The sequence below is a fragment of the Erythrolamprus reginae genome, chromosome 2 (assembly GCF_031021105.1).
Source record: "Erythrolamprus reginae isolate rEryReg1 chromosome 2, rEryReg1.hap1, whole genome shotgun sequence".
Lineage (NCBI taxonomy): Eukaryota > Metazoa > Chordata > Lepidosauria > Squamata > Dipsadidae > Erythrolamprus > Erythrolamprus reginae.
In genome coordinates this window covers 72,018,963-72,043,716 of record NC_091951.1, presented here as the reverse complement: position 1 = coordinate 72,043,716, position 24,754 = coordinate 72,018,963, and the positions used below count along the sequence as shown (strand labels likewise).

At 38.7% G+C, this 24,754-nt stretch overlaps 1 protein-coding gene across 4 annotated transcripts in view; it reads left to right on the top strand.

The window, feature by feature from the left end:
• Positions 1–24,754, top strand: part of FGD5 (FYVE, RhoGEF and PH domain containing 5) — a 171,998-nt gene that overhangs the window by 89,171 nt on the left and 58,073 nt on the right. For all 4 annotated transcript variants that reach the window (XM_070738319.1, XM_070738318.1, XM_070738320.1 and 1 more), the window contains exons 4-5: positions 15,994–16,052; positions 16,556–16,586. In XM_070738319.1, coding sequence (XP_070594420.1) covers positions 15,994–16,052; positions 16,556–16,586 — 90 coding nt within the window. The remainder of the gene's footprint in view (positions 1–15,993; positions 16,053–16,555; positions 16,587–24,754) is intronic.

The window sequence follows — 24,754 nt, the reverse complement described above, 5'->3', positions numbered from 1 at the left end:
TCCAAGCTATTAAGGAGCACAAGTTGTTTTGTGTAAGTAAGGCAGTTTGCAGCAGAGTCCAATTAATCCAGTTCCTCTGTCAATTGAATGTACTATTACCAATTTTAGTGTTTTCTCTACTTCTGTTGCTGTTAAGATTCCTTAAAGCCAAAATCTGATTATTATATGCACATTTCTGCATCTGGGAACGAGTGCACATTTAAAAATGAGGCTTATTTTTCACAGCTAAATTGTTGTATAAATATATAATGAAAAATAGGGGTTTTTTAAAAAGAAAATATGGATTCCTTCCTGCCTGCCTATCTACCTACCTACAAGTCCCTTCTTTCTGTTTTAAATAAAAGGACAGCCCAGCAGTGTTCCCTCTAATTTTGGGGGGGTGGGGGTGGGCGGAAAAGTATAGTGTCTGAGCGGCAGTCCCTTCGGGACTGGGCAGCACAGAAATATTAAATAAATAAACAAACAAACAAATAAATAAATAAATAAACAAACAAACAAACAAACAAACAAACAAATAAAAAACCCACCTTGTTTTGCCTCAGAGAATTTCAAAATAAAATACTGTACTGTGTGTCTATAACAGTGAGCTCATAATAGGGCAACTCTATCAATATCAAAATGCCACTTAAATAGTTGAGCTAGTTTCAAACTAGATTTTGATTTTCTTTCTCTCTTCCTTATTCCCATTCCTTTTCTTTCTCTTTTCCTTCCTCCCTTTTTTCTATCTGTTTTTCTCTCTTCCTCTCTTCCTCTCTCTCTCTCCTTCCCTCTCACTCTTTCCCTCTCGGCTTCTGGGCAGGTTTGGAAAACTCTGAGTTGATGATGATTTTTAAGTGAGCGATTGCTCACTGCTCAGCTTAGAGGGAACTATGCAGCCCAGTAAATATGGCCTAAGAGCTTTTACTACACTTACCCAACACTGCTACTTGAAGCACACACACTATTTGGAAAACAGAGAATGCATTTATTACAAAAGTCATATAAAAGTAGTCAGAGGGAGAATATTTCAGAATATAAATGGAGGGCAAACTCTAAAAATGAGTGGGCATAATATGAGTTACTTCAATTTTTAAGTTATTGCAATATTGTCCGATCAAAAAAAAAAGTAGTCCCACATTATGTAATGTTATTTAACTGGCAACGAGGAAGAGGAGGAGGATACAATATTTAAAAAAAAACATTTACTCTCAGGGTATTTCCCTCACCAGAAGTCACATTGATTTCTCCTTTTTCATGTTATTTATTGATAATTCAGAAACTGACACTGCATTAAAAATTCTGGCATATGGCATTGGGTTAGAGAACTCCCCGCTAAATATTTTTAACCTCTGCAATGCTCCTCAGAGAGTGAGGTGCCCTTCACTTAGCTAAAGTTTCACCTCTAGTTTATCTTAATGCATACTGGGACCAGCCTTCACATGTGCGTCTCATGTATATATTTCTTTGGCTGCTCACCGTGGAGGTGACTTTGACTTTCATGGTAACAGAACTGCATACTGGAAGAAAATAGCAGGTGGCAGGTGGCAAAATCATCATTAAATTACAATTGTAGGTAAGGAGGATATTTTACATACAGTATTATATTTAGCGGTCACACATATTATCAAGGAAGCAAACAGTTACACAGATGAAATACCACAAACAAGCAATTTCCTATAGGTACATCTTCAAGGGCATTATTTGTGGTTGTTAGTTGTGAAGCCATGTTGGACCCATTACGACCCCATGGACAATGTTCCTCCAGGCCTTTCTGTCCTCTACCATCCTCTGGAGTCCATTTAAGCTCACGCCAACTTCTTCAGTGACTCTATCGAGGCACCTCATTCTCCGTCGTCCCCTTCTTATTGTATTGTGTTGTGTTGTGTTGTGTTGTGTTTTTATTTATTTATTTATTTATTTAGTTAGTTAGTTAGTTAGTTAGTCCAATTCACATTATTATTATTATTATTATTATTATTATTATTATTATTATTATTATTATTATTATTAATTAGATTTGTATGCCGCCCCTCTCCGTAGACTCGGGGCGGCTCAAAACAGTAATAACACAATATATAACAAATCTATTAATTAAAAGTCACTAAAAACCCCTTATTAAAAAGAAAACATGCGCACAAACATACCATGCATAAACTGTATAGGCCCAGGGGAGATGTCTCAGTTCCCCCATGCCTGGCAGCAGAGGTGGGTTTTAAGAAGTTTACGAAAGACAAGGAGGGTTTGGGCAATTCTAATCTCCAAGGGGAGCTGGTTCCAGAGGGTCAGGGCTGCCACAGAGAAGGCTCTTCCCCTGGGTCCCGCCAGACAACATTGTTTAGTTGACGGGACCCAGAGAAGGCCAACTCTGGGATTAATGCAGCAGAAGGCGGTCTCAGAGATATTCTGGCCCGATGCCATGAAGGGCTTTATAGGTTATAACCAACACTTTGAATTGTGACTGGAAACTGATCGGCAACCAATGCAGACTGCGGAGTGTTGGTGTGACATGGGCATACGTAGGGAAGCCCATGATTGCTCTCGCAGCTGCATTTTGCACGATCTGAAGTTTCCGAACACTCTTCAAAGGTAGCCCCATGTAGAGAGTAGTCAAACCTCAAGGTGATGAGGGCATAAGTGACTGTGAGCAGTGACTCCCGGTCCAAATAGGGCCGCAACTGGTGCACCAGGCGAACCGGGGCAAACGCCCCCCTCACCACAGCTGAAAGATGGTTTTCTAATGTTAGCTGAGGATCGAGTAGGACACCCAAGTTGCGAACCCTCTCTGAGGGGTTCAATAATTCCCCCCCCAGGGTGATGGACGGACAGATGGGATTGTCCTTGGGAGGCAAAACCCACAGCCACTCCATCTTATCTTCACAATAACACACAATGAAGGTTATAGAGGTTATACTTGAGTAAAATATATTAGAGAAAGAATAGAAGTGAAAATTTAGGAATAGAATATATCAATTAGAATAGAAGGATATTATGAGGGTAGTATAAGAAGAATAGAATAGAAGAATAGTAGATACAATATATGAGCTATAGGAGAGACAATAGGACAGGGAACGTTCCCAGCACTAGGCTCTTCTCCAATGAGTCCTTCCTTCTCATTTGGTCAAAGTATTTGAGTTTCATCTTCAAGGGCATAAAAAAACCAATTTAGTATGCAAAAATCACTATATCATCCTTTATTCATTAGGCTGTCTTATTGTATTGTGCTGTGTGTCAGATCTCTGTTATTGCTTGATAGCTTGCTTTTAGTTCTTTATTCCCTTCTCTGCTAACACATTTGGATATATTTGTCATGTGGCTCGGAACATTTGTAAGCAATCATCATCACAACATATAGAAGTATAGCTAACACTCTGCATTTCTTTGTTGAAGTGGTAACAATACAGATGGCTTCCTGCAGCCATGCTCTTATAACGGTTTAATATAGCCATAATGGCTGAACAAATAGAAACAGTGTTACCGCAGTAAGATTTCAATTGTGGAGAAGGAAACTATTAATTGAGAAGTTGATTCTTCCTCCCTTAACCATCCTCTCTCCAATATATCTGTTCCTCTTTCTCCTTGCTTGGATGTGGCACGTAATGTCAGACCATTCGCGAGGCTCCATGGGGCTTCCTTGAGGCTACCAATCTTCAGAGTGGCTCTCTCTCTCAGATGGTAATGAAAGAAGTTGCCTGTTCATGCCATATGGTTTTGTACAGCTTGTTCAGAAGTTGGAAGGTCCTGGATGCTCATGTTACTATAGTTCCTTTCAGTGACTGCAAGATACTTATGGTCGGGATTGGTTGTCACTCCCTTAAAGCCTCCAATCACAGATTTGCTGATAGTGATAGTGGGGCTGATGTCTAATGTTCCCAGGCCTGTTGCCACAAGTGAGTCTTCAGACTCTTGTGGAAAGCAAGGAGGGTAGGGTGGTACAAATCTCTGGGGGAAGCTGCTAATATAGAAACATAGAAACATAGAAGTCTGACGGCAGAAAAAGACCTCATGGTCCATCTAGTCTGCCCTTATACTATTTTCTGTATTTTATCTTAGGATGGATATATGTTTATCCCAGGCATGTTTAAATTCAGTTACTGTGGATTTAACTACCACGTCTGCTGGAAGTTTGTTCCAAGGATCTACTACTCTTTCAGTAAAATAATATTTTCTCATGTTGCTTTTGATCTTTCCCCCAACTAACTTCAGATTGTGTCCCCTTGTTCTTGTGTTCACTTTCCTATTAAAAACACTTCCCTCCTGGACCTTATTTAACCCTTTAACATATTTAAATGTTTCGATCATGTCCCCCCTTTTCCTTCTGTCCTCCAGACTATACAGATTGAGTTCATTAAGTCTTTCCTGATACGTTTTATGCTTAAGACCTTCCACCATTCTTGTAGCCCGTCTTTGGACCCGTTCAATTTCTTATTTGTTTGGCAAGCTTTAAACCTGGAAGCGCTTACAATGAAAAGACCATGTGCCAAATATTTAAAAAATAAAACCTGACAGAAGTATTCCATATACCATAATGTCTCCAATCAATCAATGCTAGTATATTATTATTATTGTTGTTGTTGTTGTTGTTGTTGTTATTATTATTATTATTATTATTATTATTATTATTATTATTTCTGGTAGTGGGAGTGGGAAACACTACTCTATATTTCAGGAAATGAGAAGACCTTGGTCAATGAAGAGCTACTAAAATTTTTACTACCACACTGTGGGCATGGCATATCCTTCATTTTCTTTCAACATCTTTCAGTGCAAATTGGGTGCTCTGGGGTGGAGTTCCATTTTTGCTACCCCACTGCGTTCCCCGCCTCCCCGGTCTGGGCAGTAGCCCACTCCTGACCTTGGTATAGAAGTGATTTAACATGCATATAGATACTGTACTTGATATCTGAGTTATCACTGGAGTGAGACATCACTCTGCTCCACCCCAGTGAGGTGCCAGAAAGCTGTGGCACGGAGAGGGGGGGGGGGGAGTGGTGAATAATCACAGAATGCAGAACAGGCCTGTCTGCAAATAAAGGAAATAGCAGGCTAGGCTACAAAGATTTTGCAAAGAACCATGCAACAACAGCCTCACTTTTGCAGCTTGTCAAATTGTCTTTACTGTTCCTTATCTTTCAATTGGGTGGGATTGGTTTCCAGGCTCCATTAATCATTCTGTTTTGCAAACCTTTGACCTTCATATAATGAAGCGAGTACACAGTCTTTTTTTAAAAAAGACTTTAAACATATGCTATATTTTTGCTGTATTGAATGCCCTTTTAAGGAAGAGACATAATTAGAAACCTTCTCTCTACCACCATTATTTATTTATTTTATTTTATTTATTTATTTTGTCCAAAACATAATGAAGATTACAGAGGACATACTCGTAGTAAAATATATCAATGATAGAGTAGAAGAAAAGATATAGGAATAGGAGAGAGATATAGAGAGAGTTATAGGAGAGACAATAGGACAGGAGACGGAAGGCACGCTGGTACACTTATGTACAGAGCTTACTGACCTCTTAGGAATCTGGAGTGGTCAACCATGGATAGTCTAAGGGTAAAGTGTTGAGGGTTAGGGGTTGACACTACAGAATCAGGTAATGAGTTCCACGCTTCGACAACTCGGTTACTAAAGTCATATTTTTACAATCAAGTTTGGAGTGGTTAATATTAAGTTTGAATCTGTTGTGTGCTCTTGTGTTGTTGTGGTTGAAGCTGAAGTAGTCATTGATAGGCAGGACGTTGCGGCATATGATCTTGTGGGCAATAAGATCCTTCCACTCCGGCAAATGATATGGCCTAGCCCTCCAGAATGCAATTTTAACTTGTCAAAATATTGCTCATACGCTTTTATTGAGACGGATGGGGGTTAGGCTGTTTTGAAACTGAAAAATGCCCCAAAAGCCAAAAATGGCTTAACTTAATGCCACATCTAGTCAGAGAGTAGATGTATGTTTACTTCTAAAAATGGTTTTCTGCTTGGGTCAGATTAGCAAATGCTCTGTTCCAGCTCAGGATCCTACTACCTAAGGTACCTGAGCCAGAAAATTGTTTCCTGGCAGTAAAACTACAACAATAAAACTTTAAATCACCAACAGTTTGCTGCCTTTTCATGACATTAATTCAGTTACCTGAATCAACCACTTCACTCTTCTCTGAGCAAGAGGTTTATGGTTGGTGTTACTCATTTACTATATCAGAAGCCGGAAGACTTTAAAGATATTAATTCTTTTCCATAGGATTCAGGAACAATATATTGTTCCTGGAACAATGGCTTCAAGCTAATATGTGCAATTCAGATTCTTAGTAAGGTTTTCGTGTTAATGTCACAGGTCTTCATTATCCTAACCTAGAAAATCCCTAATGTAAGATACAACCGGACCCCAGCACCAATCAGTTTTCAGAAAGTATCCATGTACTGTATGTGCCAAGAAATCAATATGGCACCTTGACTGTAGCCCCATCCTTTTTGTTTGCATATTGATGTCCAGATTTTCTTAGACCCTGTTGCTTGGCAGATAGCAATAGCTTAGACCAGGGGTAGGCAAGGTTGGCTCTTCTATGACTTGTGGACTTCAACTCCCAGAATTCCTGAGCCTACCCCTGGCCTAGACTAATAGCACTTACACTTATATAGCACTTCACAGCTCTTTACAGCCCTCTCTATGAGGTTTGCAGAGTCGGCATATTGCCCTCAACAACAATCTGGGTCCTCATTTTGCTGACTTTGGAAGGATAGAAGACTGAATCAACCTTGAGCCAGTGAGAATTGAACTGCTGAACTGCTGGCAGTTAGTTCTAACCACTGTAGCACTGCGGTTCATAGATAGAACAATTTCCTAGGAGACAAAAAAAAAGTCAAATCAATTTTTATGTCTATGTTTGTGTCTCTATTATCTGTTATTATCTGTTATTAAAACCAAAAATATTGGTTTTAAGCAAATAGACTAAAGAAGGTACAGTACATTTAACAGAGTCTATTGGAGCTAGGAGGCTTATAAAGTCAAATAAATAACAATATAACAATAAGTAATAGCTTTATTGTTTATTTTTTTATTTTTTAAAAAACAGTTGATGTTATTCTTGGAAGGTAATTCTGAGTATTGGCAAGGGAGCTCAAAAAAGTCAATAAGACAATGGCAACTATGTGTCTGAAGTTCCAACCCTTTGTAGTAGGCACAGCAATTATTTCTTGCCTTTAAAAGAACAAAACTTTTTTTCGCGGAAGAGGGAAACCAGGTGAATCTTTGAGTACAGGTGCTATCAGGTATTTAAAGGGGCAGTTGGGTTGCAATATTGTGAATTCTGGCTTTCTATTTGAGGGGCAGGAGTTTATTTTATAACTAAAATGTTAAACTGATAAGAATATATACAACACTTTATCTCAGTACTTGACTAATTTGGTAACCATTGTTGTTATGGCATTTCCTGTGGTTTGTAATGAATGTGGATGAAATTGTTTTTTTTAAATAGTCTTTGTTTCCTCCAGTAAATATTTTTTCCATAAATCCAGTATTTTGACAAGTTATCTTTTCTAATATTGAGAATTGATGTTCAATAAACTAAAGGCCTATAGAAAGTGATGGCTAACCTTTTCTGGACTGAGTGCCCAAAGCACATGCGCCCAACCCCCATAATGCAATGCGTGCACAGCCCCCACGCATGTGCCTAACCTCCCCATACATGGATATGTGCCCCCGCATGTGCCGCCCCAAATACACATGCCTACTGTACATGCCTCTGCACACATGCACAGAGGTCTCCGCATGTACCCCACCCCCTGTGCATGCATGGCAGAAACCCGAAGACCAGCTGGCCAGCGGGAAACACATGTGGATGCATTGCACCGCTGAATGGGAGTGACGGCTTGCACATCCACAGAAAGGATGTTGCGTGCCACTTCTGGCATGTGTATCATCGGTTCGCCATTATAGCTCTAGAATATTATTTGAAGTTTTTATTATATGTTTACATCAGTGTTTCTCAACCTTGGGCGTTTGACGATGGGTGGACTTCAACTCCCAGAATTCCCCAGCCAGCAACGCTGGAGTCCTCGTTTTGGCCAGCCAGGAAGGACGTCTCTGTGACGTCAAAGCTCCGCCCCTGGAATTCCCTATTGGGATTTCCCACCTCCATTTGCGTCTCCTGACTGGCTGACAGCTCCACGGCTCTTCTGGGAAGGTGACAGCCAGGCAGCGGCGCTTCTTGGCATTCTCCCAAACTCGAACTTTTGCTGAACTTCCGGGTTCCGCGTTCGGGAGAACGCTGAGAAGCGCCCGGCTGTTTCGGAAGGTGACAGCTGGGCAGCATCACCCAGCAGAGTGCCTGTTTTTGCGATCCTGGGATTCCACTCCTGGGATTTCCCTACAGCAGCGCAAAAACGGGGAAGTCAGGAGGTGGGATTTCCCATGGAGGGGAGCCTCGGGAATCCCAGGATCGCAAAAACGGGCACTTCGCTTGCAATGGAAGTTCGGAGGCGGGGCATCCCAGTGGCGCCGGCGAGTTCGTAAAGTGAAAAAAGTTCTTAAGAAGAGGCAAAAACATTCCGAACCCCGGGTTCGTATCTTGAAAAGTTCGTATGATGAGGGGTTCGTATCACGAGATACCACTGTAATTGGTACATTTCAAAAACCACATTTTGAATTTATTTTACAGGTATTTCTCTTATGACCACAATGGAGTCCATAAATTCTGTTGCTGAGTGAGACAGTTGTTAAGTGAATTTAGCCCCGTTTTATTTATTTTTTTCCCACAATTGTTAAGGGAATCACTGAAGTTGTTAAGTTAATAACACAGTTGTTAAATGAATCTGGCTTCCTCATTGACTTTGTTTGTCAGAAGCTCACAAAAGTGGATGACGCCATACGGGAACATTGTACCCAGTAAAGGGTTGTTACCAGAATGGTAAAGGCCGCCACAACAGTAGCAAAAATTGAGCTGCGTGTGCAGCTTTGGGTCCCAGCGTGTTTTTGCTTCTGTGCATGTGAAGAAAGCAAAAATTTTTGAGGGAACGCTTGTGCGAGAGAGAGATTTCAGATATTTTTTGCTTCTGCGCATGAGCGGAAGGAAAAAAAATAATTTAAATCTCTCTTGTACACATGTCCCCTCGTGAGATTTTATTTTCTGTACATGTGCAGAAGCAAAAACATGTTGGGACACACGCGGGCACACAAAAGACACCCAAAGCTGCGTGCGCAGCGCACCGGTAGCAGCGGTAGGAGCAAGCTGCCCCTGATTGTACCCATCTTAAATATGAATCGGTTGCCAAGCATCTTAATCTTGATTACGTGACCATGGGGATGTTGCAAAATTTTAAGTGTGAAAAATAGTCATAAGTCCCTTTTTTCAGTGCTTTGAATGGTCACTAAATAGAACTGTTGTAAGCCGAGGACTACCTGTATTTGCTTGTTTCATGTATTAGAGAGTGTTTGTGATTTAGGAATGAGGAAAAAATATCCTGCATGGTGACAATGTTAACTCTCTCTTGCTACCACAAAGTGAAATCTGTGAAGGAAAAATGTGAAACATTTGCTACGGGACTGTAGAGTATCTGGCTATGAAGAATTAAGTGACAGGTTCAGCATTTGGACCCTGATAGTTGAAGAATCTGTGCCACCTTACATCTCTCCTTTCCCAGAAAGCTGTCTCTGGACACTGTCGTCATTCCCAGAGTTCATTTCCTGGTTAAACAAACAGCCATTAAACAACATAAGACGGCAACGCCTAGAGACACTGTCTCAGAACTCCCTAGACAGGCCACGTGGTTCAGGGGTCCCAGTGTTTTGACTTTTGCCTGAAGACAAATTAATCACCAATAGAATTAGTAACTGTGACAAAGTGTATACAAGAAAAGAGAGTGAACCTCAGGCAGCATGAAATATGCTACACTTCTTGGCAGCTGTAGGCCAAGCCCATCAGTAGAGGACGTGCAGAGTGGCCAGTGTTGCTACCTCTTGCATTTCGTGGTGTTTGGGTATCACGGCTAATGAACTTCCTCTGCACCCATGTATATTTATATGTTATCTCTGTGTGTATACATTCTGATTGGAAAGATTTAAACCATAATAATAGGTTAGTCCCTATTGAAATGTTGGAGAGACTCTATTTTCTATTTAATGCATGCTTCCTGTGGTAGGCACTGACAACTTTTTCTTGTTCAGGTTCATGGGAAAATTAAATTAAATTAAATACCACAAGAGGTTACAAAAAGCAAAAATATTGTGACTAATTGAACCCCACTTTCTTCATGAAAACTTCTACTAATACATATTGTCAAAAACTCAATGGATGCTGACAATTAATCATGATTCTTCAGATTTCAAAGTCAAAAGAGACATACATACATATATTATTATTATTATTATTATTATTATTATTATTATTATTATTATTTATTAGACGTGTATGCCGCCCCTGTCCGAAGACTCGGATTTTTGACTTCTTAGATGCATATGTATATACTTACTGCTATATATAATATACTGATATCTAAGTATACAGTATATACTTAAATATATAATACAGTTTATACTTATACATATAAGTACAGTATATAAATATATATATATTTCTTTTGACACGTATATATCATTAACCTCTCACAATTCTTTCTCATTGCTTAATAATTAAATGTCATAGTAAAATATACTGCTCAAAAAAAAATCAAGGGAACACTCAAATAACACATCCTAGACTGAATATTCTCATTGAATACTTTGTTCTGTACAAAGTTGAATGTGTACTTGGGCACGCAATATTTGCTGATGTTGTCGATCCACCTTGTTTTAGATCTCTTTCATGGACACTTTTTATCAAAGAGAATGAGATCCATTCTATTACTACCTTGGTCCACCTGCCATCAGCTCTTCTTGCTTTATGACCAGCCCTTGCTATGTGACTATTTAAATTCTTTACTCTCTTGATGATATTGTACACTTTTGTTTTTTGTCTAATCCATGTATGGGTTTTTCTATTTTGTCTTAATACCAAGCATGTATCTTTCCATAATTTTCTATATATTTCTTCTTACTGCAAAAGGATAATTTATCTCTAACTATCTATCCATCCATCCATCCATCCATCCATCCATCCATCCATCCATCTATTTATTTTAATAATCCAACTTATACAGGCAACCCATCTCATCAAAGATGACTTTAAACTTTTAGTTTTCCCTCCAATTGATATATAATGGGTAACCATGAAAAAGAAAAGTAATTTTCCTCATGTTTTCAATGCCCATCCTCTCATTCAAAATAGGATTGCTCAGTGCCCACATCCTCATTATTTTAGCATCAAATAAAAATATATTTCTTTTTCACTCCCAGTTTTTTAAAATCAGCAGTATTTCCATTTCTCATTATAAGATGGTTTGCTCTTCTTCTGTGTTTAATATTCTTTCTATTGCATAGTATTTTAAGTTTCTTGGGAAATATATGAATTGGTTTAAAAGATGTTATAAAGAAACTAAAGAAGCAGTTAAAACATTTTTTCTCACACAATAAGGATGTACAATGAAACGTGAGTAAAAATGCACAATAATAAAAGTGGCAATAAAAGAATGTGAAATTCTAAAGTCCCATTTTTTTCCAGTATCAAGGAGAACAAAAGCGTCTATATTTTACTGTTTGTTTGTTTGGTTGGTTGGTTCTTTTATCTATGAAAACTGGGATAGCTCTGTTTTGGAAGCAATGATCTCACTTGTACAAACCCTTTTCCAAGGCAGTATAAGAAAATAACATAATATGTGTTTGCAATCAAAGAATATTCAAGAATACAGTAATATCAAAAAAGATCTCATGTTCCCCTGTCAGTCAGGGAACCCCAAAGAGATGAGGGCAAACAGATCCTTTCAAAGCCAGCAAATTACAGTATGCAGAACTTTCTTAGTTAGTCTGCATTAAAGTTTCCTCCTGTGGGTTTTGACTTGCTTCTTTAAGCTCTGAATCATAATTAAGTATACCTGCTTTTCACTGGCCTCATCTCACTGGAGTTTTTCAAGGGCAAAGAGGGTGAAATTATCAAGGTTAAGCATCAGTACTTAAAGGTTTTTTGACAGATGATGGGAAAGTTCATCCAAGGTGGTGCAGTGCTTAGAGTGCAATATTGCAGACGACTTCAGCTAACTGCTAGCTGCAGTTCGGTAGCTCAAATCTCACCGGCTCAAGGTTGACTCAGCTTTCCATCCTTCCAAGGTGGGTAAAATGAGAACCCAGATTGTTGAGGGCAATATTCTGACTCTGTAAACTGCTTAAAGAGGGCTGTAAAAGCACAATGAAGCAGTATATAAGTGCTGTTGCTATTGCTTTTCTACAAAAGTAGAGGACAGGGCAAAACAAAGGATAACCCAAGCACAGTATAAACCTTTAATGAGTTAAAATAAATGGCAGCTTAGTTTCATATTGTATACTCAATACATTACATAGGAATAAAGGTAGTTCCAACTTTATGACCACAATTGAGCCCAAATGAGACTATTGGTAAGTGAATGTTGCTCCATTTTACAACCTTTCTTGAGACAGCCGTTAAGTGAATCATGGCAGTTGCTAAGTTAATAACATGGTTATTGTCATATATACTCCTGGTCAGTTGGAGGATGATGAAGATATTGAGGACTCGGATTCAGATAGTGTTTATTAATTAGTGGGGGGCCCGGGGTTACAGGTAGTAGAACAGGTGGGAGGCCAGCCACAGGATGGGGCTATGAGTTCAGGATCTAGCAAGGGAGAATCAGATGCTCGCTGGGTTAACCCTAAATTCAGAAGGACCCAAAAATGTAGAGAACAGGTGTCTGGAAGAAGATATTAAGGAGAAGAATGGGTCAGTGGGGAAGAAGGGTGGAGTTTCAACGTTGCCGAAGAGAAAAATGGAGGTTTTTCTTGCCGCTCCCAAGTAAGAGTCTTCGGAGAGGGGCGGCATACAAATCCAATAAATAAATAAATGAATGAATGAATGAATGAATGAATGAATGAATGAATAAACAAACAAACAAACAAACAAGCAAAAGTATTCTGTGTTGATTAACAGTCAGGGCTGCTGTTTTAGAAATCATGCTGTTAGGAAAATAAATCTTGTTAAGTGGAGAAGGAGAAGGAATGTGAGAAATGCCATTAAGGGAGATAACGGACCAACAGATAAAGTGCCTGTATGAAATGTGTTTGAATTCCAGAAGAGCAGAGAAATAAATGGAGTTTCTTTATTCATGAAATAATGCATTTAATAAGAGTTATTTGTAATTGCTAAATTTCTACCAGAAACCAGAACAGTTATTAAGTGAATATGGCTTTCCCATTGACTTTTTAATCCCCATTCCATGAAGTTTAGCAGATTATAATGCTATTAAAACTTCCATGATTAAGCAATTTTAAAAATATATGATTTAAAAACATAAAATAAAAATCCTAGCAGCAACTAAAAAACCCCTAAAACAAAAAGAATTAAGATCAATTAATAATCAAAGTCTCTCTTAAATAATTTTGGTTTGAAATCTTCTTGTTGTTGTTTTGCCATATCTGTCATTGAACAGTGGTGATAATATTGGCAATTCTATTTTTATTAACAGCCGCACAAAAAAGTGCTGTTGAGTTTTGTCCAAACCAGTCCCTTAAATTGTGAAGCCATGATTTTCTTCTAACTGAACTTCACTTGCCTTCAATCTTTCCCTGGAGTGAAATATGCCGTATTTTTCTGGGTGTCACATCACATGTCCAAATATTCTAACTTTCGCTTTTTTTATGGTTATGGTTTTTATGATTTCCCTTGGCTTTTCTAGGCAGCTTATCCTCATTTTCGATTTTGTCAACTCAATTTATACATAACAGCCACCTTTAAACCCACATTTCCAATGCTTCTAGTCCCCTGGTTCCCAACAGGTGGCCCACGCCCCACAGTGGGGCAATTTCATTTTTAATGGGGGGGGGGCAATTGGAACTTTGTTTAAACCTAGTTAATGGCCTTTTAGGCTTCCTCCACATGAGTAGTTCACTTTTTGAATAATAAGAATTGCTGTATATGTAATGGGGAAAGACTAAGGGTTTTAGAGATGCTTAGGTGGGGCATGGCCAAAAAAAGGTTCTAGTCACTTCAAGTGGATTTACTGACCCCTCTCATCCTGGACACAAACTGTTTCAACTCCTTCCCTCAAAATGTCGCTACAGAGCACTGCACACCAAGACAACTAGACACAAGAACAGTTTTTTCCGAACGCCATCACTCTACTAAACAAATAATTCCCTAAACACTGTCAGACTTTCTACTAAATCTGCACTTCTATTCTACTAGTTTTTCTCATCATTCCTATCACCCATTTCCTCCCATGTTGACTGTATGACTGTAACTTGTTGCTTATATCCTAAGATTTTTATTAATATTGCTTCTTCATTGCTTATTTGACCCCTATGACAATCATTAAGTGTCGTACCACATGATTCTTGACAAATGTATATTTTATTTTATGTACGTTGAGAGCATATGCACCAAGACAAATTCCTTGTGTGTCCAATCACACTTGGCCAATAAAATTCTATTCTATTCTATTCTATTCTATTCTATTCTATTTCTGTCAGAAACCAACTCTCCACTCTGTAGAGCAGGATAGAAAAGGTATAGCATCTGACAAGCTTGTTTTGTTTTGAATAATTTTCTAAAACCTTATCAGGTAAGGGGTTACAATGCAGGTACTAGAATTAAAAAATGGATCTCTGTTTCCTTTATGTCATGACCATGGGGAACAGTTGCCAGATTCTCTCAGGAGCTGTCTGACACCAAAGGTGGTAGGAGACCCCCTCTGAAGAAGTCATTGCATAAATGTCATGCTTCCCCCCAAAAAATGCTTTTCTTAGGCCACTGTCAACTTTGCTTTACAAGTAGACCTCGACTTACATTTAGTGACCGTTCGAAGTTACATCACTGAAAAAAGTGATTTATGACCATTTTTCACACTTATAACCGCTGTATCATCCCCATGATCATGTGATTTACATTCGGATACTGGACAACTGACTCACATTTATAATGGTTGCAGTATCCCAGAGTCATATGTGGCACAAAGGCCTTTTGTGACCTTCTGATAGAAACATAGAGGACTGATGGCAGAAAAAGACCTCATGGTCCATCTAGTCTGCCCTTATACTATTTCCTGTATTTTATCTTACAATGGATATATGTTTATCCCAGGCATGTTTAAATTCAGTTACTGTGGATTTACCAACCACGTCTGCTGGAACATTGTTCCAAGGATCTACTACTCTTACAGTGAAATAATATTTTCTCATGTTACTTTTGATCTTTTTCCGAACTAACTTCAGATTGTGTCCCCTTGTTCTTGTGTTCACTTTCCTATTAAAAACATAGGATAAGCCAGGACAATGATTCACTTAACAACCATGTTACTAATTTAACAGCTGTAGTGATTCACTTAACAAACGTGGCAAAAAAAGTCGCAAAATGGGACAAAACTCACTTAACAGCATACATTTTGATTTCAATTGTGGTCATAGGTTGAAGACTACCTGTAGTATTTGATGAGTGGCCCTGGAAAAGATCTCCAGAATACATGTTATAATTCAGGGCAGTAAACCTACACTGTGTGGTATTTTGAGTTTTATACTTGTGTAGTGGGTTCCTGATGGTTCAGATCGGTTCTATAGGACCAGTAGCAGAAATTTCCCCCCACTTGCTGAATCGGCAGCAATGCCCGGTTGGACACCCCCGCCAAACTGGCTCTCTCAGTGGCACCATAGGTGCCACCATCTTGTTTTTTGCTTTAGCACATGTGCAGAAGCTATTTTTGCTTCTGTGCATGCGCAGAAGCGGGTTTTTTAGCACTGTGCATTCACATGTACAGCGCGCCCACGTGAATGAGTGGAAGCAAACCGGCAGCGAGGTAAGTTATAACCCACCCCTGTTGTATAACCCCTACAATGTTTATTGTATGAGACAACTAATATGAATAACAATCGAAGAATCCAAATTGTTTGCAGACCTTTACCCTCCTTTGTTTTGCTTTTCACAGAAAGAAGGGCAATCCAGAGCTCAACTTGTTGCCCAGGAACTCGTGTCATCAGAAAAAGTGTGAGTTCATCAGCTTTAAAAAATTCCTGCGAACTATATACAGTGTTCCCTCGATTTTCGCGGGTTCGAACTTTGCGGAACGTCTATACGACGGTTTTTCAAAAATATTAATTAAAAAATGCTTCGCGTTTTTCCCCCTATACCGTGGTTTTTCCCGCCTGATGATGTCATATGTCATTGCCAAACTTTCGTCTGCCTTTAAAAAACATTTTTTTAAATTAAACTTTAATAAATAAACATGGTGAGTAATAATCTAAATGGTTGCTAAGGGAATGGGAAATTGTAATTTAGGGGTTTAAAGTGTTAAGTGAAGGCTTGGGATACTGTTCATAGCCAAAAATAGTGTATTTACTTCCGCATCTCTACTTTGCGGAAATTCGACTTTCGCGGGCAGTCTCGGAACACATCCCCCGTGGAAATCGAGGGAATACTGTGCATTTCACAATTATTCATTCAGTTCTAGCCAGTTGGCCATTTAGTAAAATTGCATCTCTTTTTCACAGGTATGTGGAGATGCTCCGGCTGTTAAAAACAGTAAGTAAATCATTTTAATTGTTGAAAGCTAATTGCCGTCTTACTTAGTAATAATTTAGGAGACAGAAGAAGCACCGAGGAGACTGAGGTGAATTCGGTGAGGGGCAGGTTGTCATGAAAAGAGCTTACTGAGGCGTTGCAATGAAATCTGTCTCAGGATGGGAAAGAAAAAAAAAGGATGATTCTCTGTGTGTGCCAGAAATCTGGAATTTTGCATCTGTAACAATCGTTGGCCAGACAACTTGCCAAGAATTTGTCTAACAGAATAATTTTCTTGAAATGCTTTATAGAGGAAGGAGGAAAAACTGAAGTGGTAATTACCATTGATTCAGAAAAATAATGTTGAAAAGAGCCATGAAATAGGGCAATCAATTGTAAAAAATTGTTCTACGTTTTGGATGAGAAGAGAGAATATGTTGATAGAACTGTTTGCTTAGGCATTGGATGGTCTCTATTAATCACCTCTATAACTCAAATATATGTTGTGTACTTGAGAAAACCATTCAACTGTCATTTTAGGCTACCAATTTCCACTTAGATGCAGGAGTCTTGCTATTTATCCAGGAACCAATATTCACTAGGAAATATGCTTCATTGATTTCAGTAAGATTTATTTCTGAAAAAAAATATACACTTAGAATTGCAATGAAAACCCATAGAACAGAATTCTTACAGCATCTTTTGCTGATGATAATTGATATAGCAGTCAGTTTTGTTAAATAAATACTGTACAAGGAAACTAAATATTGATGGAAGAGAATATTTGTAGCTTTAGTAGGCCCTAAACATAAAAAAAGTAACAGAACTAATATTAAGTAAAGAAAAAAGAAGAAAGAAAAAGAAAGTGAGAAAAGACAAAAGTGCAAAATAAAAAGATAGAAGGAAATAGGAAAAAAAGAAGAAGCTTTCAGTGTTCTTTGCAGGAAATACAATTAACTCTATGGTTACAAAAGCTCGTTTTTCATTATCTACAAACCATGAGTTCATTTTTTTTGGTTTCATGTGAAAAATCTATAAGAGGTCTCCATTCAACAATAAATGGAGTTATTATATTTGTTTAGTAGGGAAAGTCAGTTTAGCCATCTCTGCAAATTCCATCTTCTTCATTAACTAGTCCTCCAATGCCAAGTCTTTTCTAGACAGAAAGACAGACAGACAAACAGACAGATAGACAGACACATATGTCTGTTCATTAGTCCCAAAAAACTACCTTCTGGTTTCAATTTCATGCTACTCCTTAAAATTATCAAATGTAAGTGTATCCAAAATGCTCTGACTTCGTTACACATCTGTCAAACATGATAAATGTCCCTTCATGTTGTTCACATTTCTAGCATAAATATAAAATTTCTTTATACATGTAGACAATTTATTTGGTGACATATACCAACAGTACATCATTTTATAAAAATTATATTTATTTATAATGTAAATTTCAGTCCCATCAACTAAATATTTTTGCATTGTTCTATTTGTAAAATATGTTATAACCAAAATTTTAGCCCATATTATACAATATTTACTTGTTCAACAAAAATTGTGCATTTTGGCAATAATATGTTCATCTGTACATAATTCTGTTTCAAACTCAGTTTTGCATTACTGAAAACCATTAAATCTTTCAGCTACTTTAAAGTTTTGTTTCTCACATGTCTGCAAAATCACAGATATTAAACAAAAAAGTATAATAATGTTTCTAACATTTCCATCTTTTATGCCAATATTTTGTTGAGTGTTTTGTGCCAGGTTGCCACTTTAAAGTATGACATTGACAAGCCTTTTTAAGGATCCTCAAGGCATTTTTCATCCTTTCTTGTCAGCTACTTTTAGAATGGGTAGTTAGTGTCAAGATCAGACACAATAGTCTGCTTTTGTGACCTTGCAACTGCAAAATAAATCTGTGTCTTGGGGGTGGGAAGGGGACAAACTTATTTCCCTTTCATTGTCATTCTTCCCTGCCAACATCACATTCTGGAAAGAAAAATACAGTTTTAAAAAGTTTTGCGTCTTCTGTTACATTGCAATAAAGAGAACAAAAGTGCACCACACCTTGATTTGAAAGAAAATTTTTATTTTCTTAAACTCTAAGGGACACCTTTTTCTGTCCATTACCCCTATCCCCTACACACACACACAACATTCTAGAGAGAGACTCTAGAATAGATCACCACCCCATTCAACATAACAGAAAAAAGTCTGGCCTTTTAAGCAGACCTTAATAGTTTGATTGATTGCCAAAATGATGACATTTAAATACACCCACTCTGCTATTGAACTGGAAGACTGGAAACATTGTATGAGCTTAAACTTTATATCAGCTGGCATGGCTCAAAACTAAAGAGTTTGATGTTAATCTAGAAATTTAGGTGCTGTTTACTTATTTCCAATTACTAGCTCTCAACAAGAACACTAGCAAACAGTTGTGTGTTTGGCAATAGGCAAACCTAGTTGCGCCGGACAGGGAATGAAACTCGAACACAAGAGCTGGATGAAAAATGGGTCACTTTATTGATTACAGTAATAGACCTGTATAGGGTGCTAAATGGGGTGAAAAATCCTGAACAAAACATACTTGGGCAACCAATGGGCGAACTCCTAGCTTGGTAAGGGTGAAGCGAGCCCCGCCTTCACCCAAATTGAAAGCCACGCCCAGCGTGTGGGAGGGCTCACCTCCATGACCCGGAACCGGAAGTGACGTAGATGAGCCCCAAGTGCTCCTCCCTCCCACCACTCCGTCCGTGGAGGAGGCATGAGTTGTGAGACGGAGGAGCCCATCACCTTTTAACAGATGCCCAAGGGAGAACACACGGTTGCAACTGACACCCTTTCCACCCCGTTTTTGCCAATAGTGACCAAATAAAGAAAATTCAATCAACCTATTTACAATGATACACCCCCTAACCCAATAAAAACCTCACACCTGACCAGGATGGAGAAGGCGAAAAAACAATCTGAAATAAAGCTTCCAGACTGCCAAAAATTCCTTCTCGGCCCCAAAGGGCGACCTCTGCCAGACACCCTGGATAGAGCGGAGGGTGGGTGGGTGACCGATCTGGAGGGCGAGCAGGGAGCAAAGGGGCGAAGGCGAGGGGTGCAGAGCCTGAAATACCCCTCCCCTCGCTCCCGGCGGCCCCTGCGAGCCAACCACAGCTCGTGGTGGCTCAGGCGCTTGGCGCCCCGCCAATCAGCTGGGAGGCGGCGTCCTGCCCCTCCCAGCTGTGACGGACTTCCAGCCGGGGCGATTCTTCCCCCGGCCGGACGGACAAGCTGTTTTGCCACCGAAAGCAGCGCGTGGGCGCGCCTGCGCTCTGCGCAGGCACGCCCAGCTGGGAGGCGGTGTTCTCGCCCCTCCCCGCCGGCGCAACTATCGGCCGGGCGAAATCGCCTGGCCTCTTAATTTCCAAAAAGAGCATATTTAGAACAATGTCTAGGTATCATGCTCATTAGGGAATGATTGCAAAGTGAAGGACAGCTTTCTCATGTGTAACATCACTGCAAGTACTGCAGAGAGAATTCACACCATTACTGGAAAGCAACTAATACAGGGGTGTCAAATTCATAGCCAACGGGCTGGATGAGCCTTGAGCTGGCCATGCCCACCCTCACTTTAGCAAAGAGGGAAAAAGTTGCAGCATGTTATAAGATGAAAATGCATTGTCACAAGTTTGACATCCCTGAACTAATACAAGACTTTACTATTAAGTCAGTTGACATATTAAACTGCCAGATTGCATCAGTGATTAAATAGGCCAAATGAAAATCTGAGGCTATCTTAACAATCCTACACATCAAACACCATTACAACTGTACATACAACTGTACGTTCACAATCCAGTGAGTTTTTTTCTTCTATGTATATGGAGATTGATATGCATCAAGGCACAATTCTTACCAAAACAAATTCTCATTCCATTGCAAATTAATTTACGCATCATTTTTACACATGTTCACGGCAATTCATTTTCCCCGGAGTTGGTGGTTTGATTAGACAGAGGAGGGAGAAACAACATGTTTAAGTGTACATTTCCTGTTTCTAAAATGGATGGCTGAGAAACATATCTAGTGGAGATCTTGGAATTTCTTTGTCAGATGAAGGAAACTACACTATTGTTTTGCTGTCCTCTGGAATGTATCCATAGTACTAGCTTGATTTGATGTCCAAGAAAATAAATTGTTCCTGATTGCTTCACGCCAACTATGTATTTGTTTACAACTGTGCAGTTTTGCATGCTCACAGCTCTTAATGGAGATGCAATTAATAACACTTCCAATAATATTTCCTTTATAAAGAGGGCACCATAATTACTTGTAGCTTACTTGATTTTAGGAAGGTGGAATATAGTTATAGGTGTCTGCTGCAGGCAAACCAAATGACGTCCCTTGAGGATATACTTCTGTTGCAGAGTGCCTAAATTTTCCTAGTGCTTAAATCATAGCAGTACATTCCATCTGGTTTCTTGTGCTTGAGAGTGAGCAATGTGTTCCATAAGAGTGGGCTGTTAATCTCTGGTGTTGCATATCCTGCTTTGTTGAATCAGATTTTCTAGTCTTATAGTTTGGAAACACTTAATCTAATTCTTTCAATTGTATCTACTGTAATTAGATATAACACTGCATTCCATTAATCTGTACTTCAGAGTTAACCAATCTAAGATCCCCGTTTTCAGTTTTGGGTTTACCTATCTTGTATTTTAAATCAACTTTTCCAAACATTCAGGAGAGGAAGGAAGGAAGGAAGGAAGGAAGGAAGGAAGGAAGGAAGGAAGGAAGGAAGGAAGGAAGGAAGGAAGGAAGGAAGGATTATTTGACAATAGCATTCTCTGATAGCACCATCAATCCTCTGACATAAGTAATAAGATTAAGACTGAACCCATTCAGGGGTAAAATTAATTTCCCCCCTAACTGTTTCTGTAGGTCTGGTTTGGGGGGCATGGCAGAGAAAGGCTACTGCAAAATTTCCATTCCCACCCCATCTGGGGCCAGCCAAAAACATTTGAATAACGTTTCCAATTTTAATTACTTGTTGGTTGTTTTATAGGAATGCAGCTAATTCACTTGTGTAAGGATTCAGAAATGCCATAAGAATTTAGTTTTAACAGAAGTTCATCATGTACCACAGAATCAAAGCCTTTGCAGAATTCTATGTAGATTGCATCTATTGCTTTGCCCTGGTCAATTTGAGAGGTCCAAATGTTTTTGCGATGTATGAGGTGCAGACTACATGACTTTTTTTCTGAAACCAAATTGCTTATTAGAGAGAAGTTTATTTGTTACTAAATGGAGGGTGATGGATTGGTTTGTGATGGTTCAATGACTTTACAGGTGATGCAGCAAAGGGAGATTTGTCTATAATTCTCAACAAGACTGGGCTCACTTTTTTTTCAAAGATAGGTAATGACCATAGGGCATTCAAGGAGCTCATTCTAAAAGATACTTCATAGATGATGCTTAGAGATTCCGCTATGGCAGAGGAGAGCTATTTTAGAAAATAGACACATATTCCATCAGGACCAGTAGGTAGAGATGGCTTTAGTTTGTGTAGTGTTCTTTTGATGGTATCTTCAGTAATGTGGATTCTATCATTGCAATTGGTTGAGGTACGACTAGGAAATGAGGGTGAGACGCCATTGCTGTTGACAAAGTCTGAACTGAAAAAAGTGTTGAAGAGATTAGCCTTAATGACATCACCATTACAATCTTCACCATTTTGCCCTTTTAGAGCTGGGATGGTTTTTGAATCGTTAAGTTTGGCTTTAGCTGTTGTTGCTCATAGAATGGTGCCCATTATTTTTTATTAAATTTTTACCCATCTTTCATTCAGAAACAAAATTTTGTGTACACCATGTTTCAGCCTTCCATTCTTCACCCAAATAACAGACCAAAAATCACCGAATAAGGTTCTGTGATGAAGCTCAAATTAAAAGCCTGGTCTCTTCATTCCAAATCCAAAAACTTTATCAGTACAGCACACTGGCATTCATTAACAGAAGTAGTTAAGCAGGTATAATCCGTATCACTTATTAAATTGCAGTTATTGAGTCTCTGCGTTCATTTAGATTTTTTTAGATTTTATTTTTAAGGTGCACACACACACACACACACACAACTTTTCAGGGTAACAATTGTGAATAAAAATGCAATTGCTCTTATTGAAAACAAATAAATTTCTTATGCCTCCTGGGAGTAGATAAGGAAGGAAACAACCATGCAAATTCTCTATATAAGTGTCACCCACCTTCTTCTTTTTCTCTGCAAAGAATCTTCCCACAATTTTATTTTAACTGGATCTTCCATGGTGTGAGAGCAAAGTAAAGAGTCATAAATAGATATACTATTTATCTATTTACACAGACATTTATCTGTACTATGTCTTGTAAATGGTTGGATTCTGGAAATATGAAATAATGGTTACATGTTTTAAGGCAGAAATATTGGTGTTCTTTATAGGATTAATTGCATGAACTGTTCAAAATAATATAATGATTTCAGTTCTTTCCTCTTAGTATTTTATATCTAACAGGAAATTATATGGATTACAAAATATTTTGTTTTACTGTGTTTTTCATATAATAGATTTGGAAGCCTTTTTTGTACTGTGATTGATCAATTACTGAGGCTGCAGAAATAATTTACTTTTGATTAATAGTTTCCTAGGGCTTCAGTACTTTGAGCCACAAGATTTTTTTTTCTTTTATTTTCAACGGATGTTCCTAGCAATTACTACAGGCTTCAGATATAGAAAATTAATCATGGCAAAGATGGCTATTCTGGCTGTCAAAATTACATCACTTATTTGGAAATGTATAAGGATGTAGCAATTAAGACAATTAATGATTAAATAAATTTGCTGAAGTTTTATGAGAAAGCAAAGCTGGGCTTTCTTGCTACCAGCAATTCTACATAGTTCTCCAAAGTGATTTTACAGGCATGGAGTACTGGTTTATCGATTGCCGGTAATGTTACAAGCAGTAAAAAAACCCAAAAAACAACACTTTGGGACAGGCAAAAAAAAGGTTTTCAAACAGATGGATTAAAAACTTTAAAAATTGATAGAGTTGAAATTGAAGTGACATTGATACAAGATAAACACACTTGGATTCTAAAGTCCAAAAAAGTATATAATATAAAGTTTAAACACATAAGGAATGCATATGACACCAAGGCTTACAGACTCAGCTTATATTTTATTTATTTATCAGTTTATCATATAAATTGATAAATAAATAAAACTCTGCCCCAGCCTACATTATGATAGAGATAGGGATGCATGTGATTGAATGATTTTAGTGAATAGGAGTTTTTAGATTTGTTAACTGATTTTAGCATATTTAATGGATTTACTTTTTAAACTGGCTTAGTTTTAATCTTGGATTTCTACTGTTTTATCATAGAATAGAATAGAACAGAATAGAATATAATTTTATTGGCCAGGAACAAGGAACTGAGCTAGGGCAATGGCTCCCGTGCCACCCGTGCCATAAGTTCGCCATCACTGACCTACCTCATGCCATGTAGGGCTTTAAATGTCATAACTGATGCCTTGGATTGGACCCAGAAGCACAAACGACACCCGATGCAGAAGGGTTATATCAGGCATCATTGGGCCTCCAAAATTGCCCATGCAGCTGCGTTTTGTATCAGTTGAGGTTTCTGGGTATTATTCAGAGGTGAACTGCTCCTGGTTCGCTCCTGCCTATCAGTCATTAGAGAGCCGGTCGTGAAGGGATTATGAGGCTCCCCATACTTGCCTGGACACCGCCATGCGGGTTCTTTTACCCTCTGTGCATGCACAAATCCTTCTGTGCATGTGCAGAGGGTAAAAGAACCCAAATGGTGGCATCCGGGCAGGTGGGTGGAGGAGTCCCATGCTCCCTTCCTGATTGGCTCTCCAACGACCAATAGGCATGCACGAACTGGGAACATTTTACCCCTGGTATTATTCTAGAGTAGCCCCATACAGAATACAAAATAGAGTTTTTGCTCCATTTCTTAGCCATGCTCCAATACTGAGGCTGACTTGACTGCTTAGATGCAGAGAGTACCTGTAAAGAGATGGGGTGGGATGGGGAGAGTGTATTGAGCATTTTAAAGAAGATAAAAGAATGTAGACAAAAAAGTAAAAACATAGGGCAAGAATACTAAGAAGGTAAAATACGAATAATAGAAAA